The 12,480-nt window shown below is 34.2% G+C and overlaps 1 protein-coding gene across 2 annotated transcripts in view; it reads right to left on the minus strand.

Annotated features, from left to right (window-relative positions):
• Positions 1-12,480, minus strand: part of SUZ12 (SUZ12 polycomb repressive complex 2 subunit) — a 45,831-nt gene that overhangs the window by 19,235 nt on the left and 14,116 nt on the right. For both annotated transcript variants that reach the window (XM_058704385.1, XM_058704384.1), the window contains 4 exons: positions 8,473-8,522; positions 3,687-3,772; positions 1,839-2,070; positions 836-929 (listed from right to left, as the gene is read on the minus strand). In XM_058704385.1, coding sequence (XP_058560368.1) covers positions 836-929; positions 1,839-2,070; positions 3,687-3,772; positions 8,473-8,522 — 462 coding nt within the window. The remainder of the gene's footprint in view (positions 1-835; positions 930-1,838; positions 2,071-3,686; positions 3,773-8,472; positions 8,523-12,480) is intronic.

Here is a 12,480-nt window from a genome sequence, read left to right on the forward strand (position 1 = left end):
AAGCGTCCGACTTGGGCTCAGGTCATGATCTCATGGTCTGGGAGTTCAAGCCCCTTTCTGGGCTCTGTGCTGACAGCTCAAAACCGGGAACCTGCTTCAGATTCTGTGTCTCCCTCTCTCTCTCTCTGCCCCGCCCCTGCTCAGTCTCTCTCAAAATAATAAAAATAAAATAAAAACATTAAAAAAAAAATGCTGCCTTTGTTTCCTAGATCTTCCTTCACTGGCACTAAGATGCTTCCCTACCCAATGAAAACTGCAGAGATGATGACAGATCCAGGTTGTCTTTGCTACCCTGTGCCAAATGCACATAGAGCTACATGATGACACACAGGTTTCTTCCTTATCTCTATAGGAAATACATAGTGTCAAGATGCGCACATGGCCCACTTAATTCAGTTTTCTGTTCAAATATTACCTTCTCCTAGAGGCTTTCTCTATAAAACAACCACTTAACACTCATCACTAAGTGACATTAGTTGATAGAATTTTGGGGGCAGTGGTGTCTGTTTTCTCCACTAGAAGTTAAGCTCCATGAAGGGAGGGATTTTTTCTTTTTTTTTTTCTTTTGCCTTTTCACTAACCTAGAACAGTGTCTGACAAAGAAGGGACACTCAGAAAATACATGCCTAATACACAATCTTAACTGAGCCATTCCAGTAACAACTCGTCTGTGTTTATTGCTTTCTATGTGACAAAGAGAAAAATTCAGTACTTACACATTTTTTCATTTTTAAGAATAAAGAGAAATTTGGCAAAGAAATATCACACTATATTATGCTTGAGAATAAAAACATTCTAGAACATTATGGGAACCTCACTTGTCCATCAACATTACCTGTTTTTATCAAATACTGTCATTTGTGCAACAAATGTCTTTTCCCCATCTTCACGATTTCGTTTTCTTCTAGCTGGAAGTTCTTCATTGACATCTGTATTTCACAAACATTTCTCATGAATCACATATTCAAACAAAAATGTCATATTTATGGTATATGGTCCCTTATCCCAAATTACGTATAAATTACGATTAAGTTGTGATACAATATCCAGATTTACACTCTTCAATTTTATGTTTTACCATATGTGTATGTCCTTACTAGGCAAGGAGAAAAAAAATCCTCATTTATCATTATTTTTCAAGAACTTCAAAGGATACTTCAAGACTCAAAGATTATTTCTCCCAAGGGGCTTCTCCACTAAACTTCACATGTACCTCTATTATACCACTCATCATTTTGCTACAATTATTTATATCTCTGTACTCTTAGGTCAGTTTTTGTGACCTTTTGGAAGACAGAACTGGATGTTTTAATCTTTGTATCCTCAGCACCTATATTTTGGTTGAATGATTCCCTCAAAGGTGGATTCAGAACTGTTGGGAAGACAGAGGAATAGATATGTGATAAGCAAATACAGTAAAATCTTAATTACAGAATCTAAGCGGTGGGTAGTTAGATGTTCACTACATAAACTCTTTCAATGGCTGTGTATGTATGAAATTTTTCACAATAAAATTCTGGGGGAGGGGGGATGAAATTCTGTTTGCTGAGAGACTAATTTGAAATACCAGTCTTCTCTATCCACTGTTTAATATAATTTTTTTTACTACATGAAATACGTTTCGTCATGGAACAATGAGAACTTTACAGATTAAATACCTAGTACAGCACAATAGCCAACAGTTTAAGATCCAGGGCAAGCTACCATAAGATTAATGATCTTATCAGACTGTAAAAGATTTGCAGATAAAGGCCATGCCTTTAGAATGCATGCAATTTACTTCTACTTCTTTCTTGGAAAAGTTTAAAATAAATTAAAATTATTATAACAAAAATTACCAATATTTTCATTGGTTTCTCCATTAATCATTCCATTAAACTCTCTTCTTCCCGGACGAGTCACTCTAAATAGCAATGAGTAAGACTTCACCATATGGCTGTTACTAGGTTCAAATTCATTACTGGAAACTGCAAGGGACGGGAAATTTCCAGGTTTTGTTTGATTGAGATCAGGATTCAAAGGCACCTGCTTTTTACCTGTAGGAACTTGCCTTATTGGACAACTTACATCCTGCAAAGGCAAAGATTATGAAATTATACTTATTTATCCATATGCAATTATATGAGTTATAATAAAACTTCTAATCACAGATATAGGAAACATCATTACCAAATGGCATGCTGAAATTCTAACCATAGTTCTGAAAATTGTGATGAAACAAAAAAAAAAATTTGGAATAACCATATACCAAATCTTAACACAACTGAGGATTTATCCAATCCAATGTAATAAAGATAATGATAAGTATATACAATATTTAGCTGGTGGTCATCTGAAATACTTTTACCTTAGAAATATGGAATTAAAACCAGGCTTAAAATGTTAAGTTCATATAAATTAATAATCTTTTCCCTTAAATCTTCTACTTTAACAAAATAATTGATGGGACCATTAGAAATGAAAAAATTATAATAACACCACTGTCAACTTTATGAAATAGTAAATCCGTATATTTAAATGCTGCTTAATAAAAGCAATATTAATCATCTTATGAGTAATGTTCTATAATTATATAAGTGGAATAGGTTCTTGGCCTTTTGGCTGAGATCAAGTGTATAATTATATAAGTGGAGTTATACTGAAAAAAAATAATTGAAAACTGAGAAGATGTGGAAGACCTTTAGAGCAAGTTAGCAGCTTCTTTTTGAAAATAGAACATATTCGTATTATCTAAAAAAAAAATTCTACTCTACAAAAGAGTATAAAATGAGAAATATTTAAGTCTGCCCCACTTCCCCAGGTCCTACACTCCAAAGATAACTAACATTAGCAGTTGGTTGTGTATATCGTTCTAAGCAAATGTTTACATCTATTATTTTTTTGAAACACAAAAACGGCCACTATAGTTGTATTCACTTTTTTTTTTTTTGCCTGAATATAACATATGTTGAAGAATTTTCACATCACTGTTTATCATGCATACCAGGATTGCACTGTCTATCACCTTAGTGTCTATCACCTTAGTGCACTCCATACAAGTGCTCTAGTAGTGTTCAAGTCCTGTATCACCTTACCATGATTTTGGAAGAACATCAGCAATAGGAACCTCTATACAGGTCATTCCTACTCTTAAAATACCCTAGCTCTTGAAGCTACCAGAAGTTTAACTGTTGGCTTTAGTGGGTTGCCAAGGTAATTTAACTATCGTAACATGTGTTTCTATGATGAAATGATTTAATCTTACAAATAAAAATTTGAAGCAACAAATAAAAATTATCAGCAATGGCTGATAATACTGGCAACAAAATTTCTTTCCTGAGAGTAATGTTACAAGAGGTAACTCAGCCCTTACTTAAATTTCAATTGGTTCAAATAGCTAAAAAAAAAAATTAGCTAAGAAACTGAAGTAGTAGAGCAGAAACTGAATTTATGTCCTAAGATGCTAAAAGATAGTTTCTTTCCTTCAGTGTCAAACTCCTATAGAAGAAAGTTTTATGCAGATATCTACAGCCAGTCCAGAAAAAAACATGAGTCTGCAAGGTTGGCAAAAGAGGCTATGAGTTTTATAATTCAGCATCGACATATTTAAAAGCTTTCAAGGTTTAAAAAGCACAATACATATGCACAAACATATTCAATTAAAAAAATTATTCCACATAATCTACCAGTATCATTTTACATGTTACCTTTCTTTTTTTGTGGCAAACTTTCACAAGCAGGACTTCCAGGGTAACAGAATTTTGTTCATTTTCTGAGTTTTGTGATGGCTTATCTAAACAGAAAATCAATACTTTAAAATGTATTTTTTTAATATAAATATCATACTCATTTTCCTAAGTAATTTCCAACAAAAGACTTCCTATAATGAATACTTCTCAGAAGTTTACTCATTTTTCCCCCGAAATCATTTTCAAATTTGCAGCAAACTCTTTCAAAGCCTTCATCGTCATTTAAATAAACCTTTCACAATACAATTGTAATTACCTTCTTACAATACTGTGATTTTCTTTTGATTCAAGTAAGATAGATGCTCAATTACTTTAATACTAAAAATATTTATTTATTTGGCTATAAAGATAAGTAAAATTTATTTGGCTATAAAGATTTAACATTTACAGTAATAAGAGAATATAATACACTGTTAATCAAAAATATTTTTTGACAAATACAGTTAAAGCTTCATGGCAGAAAACACGAATGAAATATTCAGGAGAGACAACCACACACAAAATTAACATTAAAAGGTTTTTTCCTTCTCCCAAAATCTATTACAAAAATTACTTAAAGATACACTTAAACTGAACTAGTTATTATTATATATGTTCATTTTGAATACACAGCAATGTTAAACCAGAAAAGTTCTTTGATTTGACCAGGCCTTGTGACCAAAGGGATTAAAATAATGGATTTCTAAAATATTTAACAGTGTAAAAGTTACCTAAACAACTATAATATAATTTCACAAGAAAAATAGCTAGTTTTTTATCTTTTTCCCAGAATTTCTCTAAAGCCTACACAGGATAGCAAAAACTAGGATATTTACTACCTAGGTTTACAAATCTTAAGGATTTTAATTTAAAATCCTGTATTTCATACAAATCAAAACCACACTCAGATATCACCTCATGCCAGTCAGAGTGGCCAAAATGAACAAATCAGGAGAACTATAGATGCTGGGGAGGATGTGGAGAAACGGGAACCCTCTTGCACTGTTGGTGGGAATGCAAATTGGTGCAGCCGCTCTGGAAAGCAGTGTGGAGGTTCCTCAGAAAATTAAAAATAGACCTACCCTATGACCCAGCAAAAGCACTGCTAGGAATTTATCCAAGGGATACAGGAGTATTGATGCATAGGGGCACTTGTACCCCAATGTTTATAGCAGCACTCTCAACAATAGCCAAATTATGGAAAGAGCCTAAATGTCCATCAACTGATGAATGGGTAAAGAAATTGTGGTTTATATACACAATGGAATACTACGTGGCAATGAGAAAGAATGAAATATGGCCTTCTGTAGCAACGTGGATGGAACTGGAGAGTGTGATGCTAAGTGAAATAAGCCATACAGAAAAAGACAGATACCATATGGTTTCACTCTTAGGTGGATCCTGAGAAACTTAACAGAAACCCATGGGGGAGGGGAAGGAAAAAAAAAAAAAAAAAGAGGTTAGAGTGGGAGAGAGCCAAAGCATAAGAGACTGTTAAAAACTGAGAACAAACTGAGGGTTGATGGGGGGTGGGAGGGAGGGCAGGGTAGGTGATGGGTATTGAGGAGGGCACCTTTTGGGATGAGCACTGGGTGTTGTATGGAAACCAATTTGACAATAAATTTCATATATTAAAAAAAAAATCAAAATAAAAAAGACAAGAATAAAAAAAAATCAAAAAAAAATCCTGTATTTCATATATATTCCCTGTATCAATTAATTAACAAAGGCTTTTGCAAATTGCGGTTCTAAGAGTACTTTTCTATATCATACTTGTCTTCAATCCTAAAGGCATTATTAATAGTTCAAACTAATTATTTATCATTGTTTCAATAATATATATAGAACTACCATAATAGATGAATCCACAAGACATAAAAAAACTTAATTTTTGTTCTGAGATTTTGGATAACTCTTTTTTCTACTTGAAAACATTCTTCTTATGTAGGGTGTGTACATAAAATACGTTTGAATTAGTATCTTTGAAAGTTATATCCAGGATAAAAAACTTTAATACAGCAGGAAAAAAAAATCCAATGTTTAAAATGCAGTAACAAAAAACACTCTCCAAACAATACTAACTATGAAAATAGCACCCTAATAATCTTTGTATATTCATTCTAACCAGTTTCAAGTAGTAATAGCTAAGAAAAGTCTTCATTTAAAAACAAAAGGAAAAAATAAATAAATAAAAAATAAAAAACAAAAGGAAAAATAATCACATTTTAGGAATCTTAATGTTGCTTTTCTATCTTGGTTTCTTAAAAAAAAACAAGTATAAATATAGCTTAATTAGACAAGAGAGGCAATATAGCTGCTTCTTCCCAACTTCCACTAATTTTCAAAAAGTGGCAAATTATTTTCTGGAAACAGAAGTATCAACAGAGTTTACTTTCTTATTTACTTCAGTAACGTCAAGAAAAAATTAAAACTTTGAGTTTGAGCAATTTTGAACTTTACATATTTTTGTTATGTAGACAGGAAAAAAGTTTAATCAGACTACTATCCAGTTAATTTCAACTAAGTAAAATTAATTCAACTTAAATATTAATTAAGTAACATTAATTAGTAAATATTCAATTAATATCCATCATCAATTTCAGTTATGAATAACTTTACATGTTTTATGTACATCCCTGGGAACAAAGGGCTAACGAAACTATAAAATTCAAACTATAAGCTTCTGAAGTATTATGATCCATGTACTGTATTACTACTTTTCTTTTCAATTTTTTATTTTAGAGAGAATGTGAGCAGGGGAGATGGACAGAGGGAGAGAAAGAATCTTAAGCAGGCTCCATGCTCAGTGTGGAGCCCAATACGGGGCCTGATCCCACAACACTTGGATCATGACCTGAGCTGGTATCAAGGGTCAGAGGCTCAACCGAGTCATCCAGGTGCCCCCCAGAGTACCTTCAAAGTACCACAGAAAACCAATAAAATGAATGAGTAGAAAAAAGGACTCTACAAGATGATTATAAGTAATTTAGGAAAAAACATAAAAATGCTACTCAGTTTACTTATATATAAAAAAAAATGGACCAGATCTAAGGTAAAGCTAGAATTAAAGCTACAGTAGCTGCTAATACAGATCTGACCAGATTTCAAACCTCTCACATAAAAAAACCTGATAAGGGTTTTCAAAGTGTTCTAATATATTATTATTAAACTTTGTTTCTTATTAAACAATACCAAGGATTACCAACTTGACATGTTTCTTGTAAAGATTTTATTCCATTACACGATAATTAAAGATGGATAAGCCGTGGCATTTTATCCATTTTGAAACCAAATGAAACTCTACCTAGCATACTTTAACTTCTTTTAATGAAGTGACATTTAAGACAATATACTTCTCTTTGTAAAATATCTAACATATTGATATATTCCACTGGTAGCAGTGGTTGCTTCTGTTGTTTTATTACTGTATTTTTTAAAAATTATAATGCGGGGTGCCTGGGTGGCTCAGTTGGTTGAGCGTCTGACTTCAGTTCAGGTCATGATCTCACAATTCATGAGTTCAAGCCCCACATGGGGCTGTCTGCTGTCAGTGCTCAGCCCACTTCGGATCCTCTGTCACGCTCTCTCTCTCTGCACCTCCCCTGCTCGTGCGCACTCTCTTTCTCAAAAACAAATAAAAAAAAAATAAAACTGAGGATGCAATAACATCAACTAAAAATGTTTATGCAGAAAGGGTTCTACTCAGGAGACGCTTCACCTGTTCCAGATTCTAAGACAGTTAAAGTTCAAAATACATTGGAAGTAAGAAATAACAAAATCTAAGAAACTTAGTTATATGAAAAGATTTTCCCATTTTCTAGTTATGATCTCTGGAAAGATGATGGCTCTGAGATGGGTAAGACAATATTATATAGCCTTTTTTTATAGCAATAGTTAGTGCCCTAAAAAGTACCATTTAGAGTGAAGAGGTGGAATTTCATCTATTTCTACATAAGCCAGATGCAGCTAACACTGACCTTCAAGATTGATCACACACAACACTAATAATTTTAACAATTTCAAAATCTACTTAAAACTTAAATCAATAGCAGGAAAGCAATAAGGAAACCAGGCTATGAACAAGATCTTATGTACAAGGTCCACCTAAAAAAGCTTTTAAGCCAGTTTCATAAAATTTATTCCTGAGACAACCAACTTCTGAATTTTTTGGTGCTTTATTAAAATGCAGACTCTTAAGTTTTACCAAACATTGGTATACCAAAGCTATATCCTACTAGATCTGAGTCTTTGTAGGTCCAGGTATACATATTTTAAACAAACTGTCAAAATATTTCTGCAAACACTAAAATTTAAGAACCACTACTTTAGAAGTTTAAAGAGTGACAAGTTATATCTTCCACATCCCATCATTGACCACATAAAGCAGTAACTGAATTGTTAGAAAAATCAACTAAAGAGAAACTGAATTATCAGAATCGACATCTTTTCCATTAAATATAATTTTATAAATATTTTTTAATGTTTATTTATTTTTGGAGAGAGAGAGGGGGGTGGGGCAGAAAGAGAGGGAGACACAGAATCCGAAGCAGGCTCGAGGCTCCAAGCTGTCAGCAAAGAGCTCGACGCGGGGCTCGAACCCATGAACTGTAGGATCATGACCTGAGCCCAAGTCAGATGCTTAACTGACTGACCCACTCAGGCACCCCTAATTTTAGAAATTTATACATACACGCAAAATAATTTTTTACATTCACAAAGGTGTTTTGATGTTAGAATGCCAATACATTTACTTTCAAGTACATACCATTTTTGTGGAAGAAACCAGTAAATGTAAGCTGTAGATGAGCTGACAAGCTAAAAAAACAAAAAAAAAAAAATTTATCACTTTAACACTCTATAATAAAAATAGCCAAACTTTAAAAATTAAGATTGAAATCAAATTAGTTACTTCAGGTAATCTACAAATAATGTTTGACCTTCTTACTCTTAATTCTATGCAAGCCCACAACTTCACACAAGCCTATGAAAAACAAAACATAAAAATACACCATACAAAAATACCAAAGGAAGCAAAATTAATACAAAAACAGGGAGGGGGACAAAACATAAGAGACTCTTAAATACAGAGAACAAACAGAGGGTTGCTGGAGGGGCAAGGAGCTAATTGGGTAGGAGACATTAAGGAATCTACTCCTGAAATCATTGTTGCACTATATGCTAATTTGGATGTAAATTAAAAAATAAATTTAAAAAAAATACCAAAGGAATAAGGCAGAAAAGAAACAGATCAGCAAATACTTTACTGTAATTTAGTACCATCTACCTATAAAATGTGAACACATTTCCCTTCCCAGGCCTTAAAAAGAAAATTTTGATAAGGGTAGCTGAGTCCATACAAAAATGCTTGAATATTTTCAAGCTGGGAAATTCAATCTCCTAACAAATGATGCAGAACCATCATTTTCTTCTTCCATTAGGGGTGAAATATACAATTACAGATCTGTTATAGATTTGTAATTTATTGTTTCAACATGTCATTTTCACTGTTTGTTTTAGAAGCAATGGAAAAGGAAACATAAACTATACTGATCCTTTTGTTTTGAGAATCATCAACTGAGGTGGAAAAACTATGAAGATGAGACAGAATAAACAGAAACATCCATAGGCTTTTGTAGTACCTTTAAACTGAAAGAGCAATCTATTAGTTGACCAGGAGCCATTCATAACTTTCTAGAATACGGTTTTTGTAGTGTGATACTGACAGATACCAGATTATAGAGAACAGATGTTGGAGAAGGGAAGGAATATTGATTCCTTAATCAAAAAATTTACTAGTGTAAAAGACAATAAGGATCAATAAAGGGTATGGCTGTATGTTTTTTTTTTTTTTTAATGATGGTGACAATCTAGTCATTCTTATAATCAGAGAAGAGTTATGTAAAGACATTGAGGCAAAAGAGTTTTAAGGAGCAAGTAATGATTGAAAATGAGGTCATACTATAAAGAGATTAGCTGTGTAACTATGCCCAGGATTCCTCTCTTTCTTAGAGAAGTAAAAGGAGAGTGATCCTTCAACAGAAAATGTGAGAATGTCTCTATCTTCTTACTGAGGTAAGCCATGAAACTGTATGCTAAAAAAACTACAGGGTGAGTGGTCTCAAAAGGCATTTCTAGAACAGTACTAAGTATGCTAGGATACCAATAGAGGACAAAATGATTATGAAAGAGTAGAAATGTAAGGGTCCAAGCAGAGTTACAAAGCATAAATATAAGGGGAAAACTAACAATAACAACTTAAGCATCAACAAAATATAAGTGGGATAGAATAGGATCCTTGAAAACAGGTAAATAATGTATATTACTCACTTTCTGACATGCATCAGATTTTAAAAGAAGGGGTGGGGAAGAAGAGGGCTGACCATAAAAGGGTCATAAGGGAATTTTTAGGAATCTTTATCATGATTGTGGTGGTTGCTACCTGACTGCATGCAGTTGTCAACACTCAGAACTATACACCAAAAAGACCGAATCTAACTACATATAATTCACATCCCCACCCAAAAAGTATATTAAGGAGACAAACTTGAAAGAGGCCCAAAGGGATTTTTCAAGATGATAGAAATGTTCTATCTTGGTTGTGGTTATGGTTATGCAAGTGTGTACATTTGTCAAAACTCTATACTCTTAAGGTGGGTGTATTTTATTGAATGGTAGTTATATCCAAAGCTGATTTTAAAAAGTGTATCTGCCATCTACAAAATCTACATGTCATTTTACTAGAAGAAAACAAGCACTTTCCTATTAAAAAAAAGCAGTTTCATAAATGTCACCTTACAAAGCAGAATTACCGAAACTCCAAAGCATAACTGAAAGACAAAGAGGATTATTCTATAATTTCCACATGTTAGAAGATAATCCATTACAACCCATCTATCCTATTCTTCGTTGTTTGAGTTAAACCTACATCTCAAGGCCAGGTTAATTCTCTTAAAACACCATTCTTAAAACATCATTCCTTTCTCCAAATTTTCCAATGAGCCCCAACTGCCAAATCTTTTGTCTAATTGCTGTCTAGAATATGGCTCCCATTTCTTTTTATCTCCACTAAAGCCCTACATAGGAAAATTAGATACAATGGTAAAACAGAGACAGAAAAATCCAAGTTTAAATTCTGGCTCAGTTATGAGCTGTGACCTAATATCTGTAAAATGAGGAAATGAGCTCTCTCAAAACTGTGAGGCTTGTATAAAATAATAAAGTATCCATCAAAGTACTCATCCTCTTCTACAATGGTCCCACCCCCAACCATCCCAGAGCTTAATGATCAGAGCTTAATCCCAAGTACTTTTATTTCCCACTTTTTTGTCATTGTTGTTTCACACACAATCTTTTTATTACATCAGTGTCCCTACCACCTAGCAATGCTTTTCATTAAGAATAGCGATGTCCTCCTAGAGTAATAGGTTTTTTTTTAAAACTAAAACTCGATGCCAAACATGGGGCTTGAACTCACAACCCCGTGATCAGGAGTTGCATGCTCTACCAACTGAGCCAGTCAGGTGCCCCTAGAGTAACAGATTTTTAAGGCCAGGGATCATGACCCATTATACTTCAGTGCTCTGCTTATAGTATTATTTACATTGTTTTATAGAATATGTGATTCTAAATTCCAATTCTGAAATGCCAGAAACATCTGACATTGATCTACCCCAGAAAATACTTTAAATTTGTGTTATTCAAAATGTGTTCTGCAAACTGAGGTCACAGGGGAAGCTTGTTTCCATTCCACAACAAGAAACAGAGGAAACTTAAAAACTTTTACAGAAATCTAACATTGCCATAACATCTAAGCGTGTGATCCATAAGTGTATTTACAAAGGTATCTATCTATGAAAGACTGAAAATTAAAGACAAACAAAAAGGTCCCTTACCACAGACGGATTGAAACAGTTTTAAATGGTACATTGTTAGGGGGGCGCCTGGGTGGCTCAGTCAGTTAAGGATCCGACTTTACCTCAGGCCATGATCTTGCGGCTCGGCTCAGGGAGTTCAAACTCCACATCGGGCTCTGTGCTGACAGCTCAAAGCCTGGAGCCTGCCTCAGAATCTGTGACCCTGTCTCTCTGCCCCTCTCCCACTCATGCCCTGTCTCTCTCTCTCAAAAAATAAATAAATGCTAAAAAAAAAAAAATTGTTTTTAAATAAATGGTACACCCTAGGGGCACCTGGGTGGCTCAGTCAGTTCAGCATCCAACTGTGGCTCAGATGATATCGCGGTTCGTAGGCTCAAACCCCACATTGGACTCTATATTCACAGATTTGGATTCTATGTCTCCCTCTCTTTCTGTCCCTCCCCCACTTGCTCTCTCTCAAAAATAAATATCAAAAATTTTTAACGAAACATAAAAAATAACAAACGGTACACTGTGAGTTAAATAAGATATGAAGCACACGTTCAGCTATCAGCCTAACATTGTTTCTTAAAAAAATTTTTTTTTAATGTTTATTATTTTTGAGAGAGAGAGAGACAGAGAGCAAGCAGGGGAGGGGCAGAGAGAGAGGGAGACACAGAATCAGAAGCAGGCTCCAAGCTCCGAACTGCCAGCACAGAGCCTGACCCAGAGCTTGAACCCACAGACCGCGAGATCATGACCTGAGCTGAAGTCGCCTGCTGGTAACCGACTGAGCCACCCAGGTGTCCCATAACATTGTTTCTTTAAGAAAAAGAATTCCAGCGGTGCCTGGGTGGCTCAGTCTGTTAAGCATCTGACTCTTGATTTCGGCTCAGGTCATCATCTCAACAGTTTGTGGG

This window comes from Neofelis nebulosa, chromosome 16 (assembly GCF_028018385.1).
Source record: "Neofelis nebulosa isolate mNeoNeb1 chromosome 16, mNeoNeb1.pri, whole genome shotgun sequence".
In the NCBI taxonomy this organism is placed as follows: Eukaryota; Metazoa; Chordata; class Mammalia; order Carnivora; family Felidae; genus Neofelis; species Neofelis nebulosa.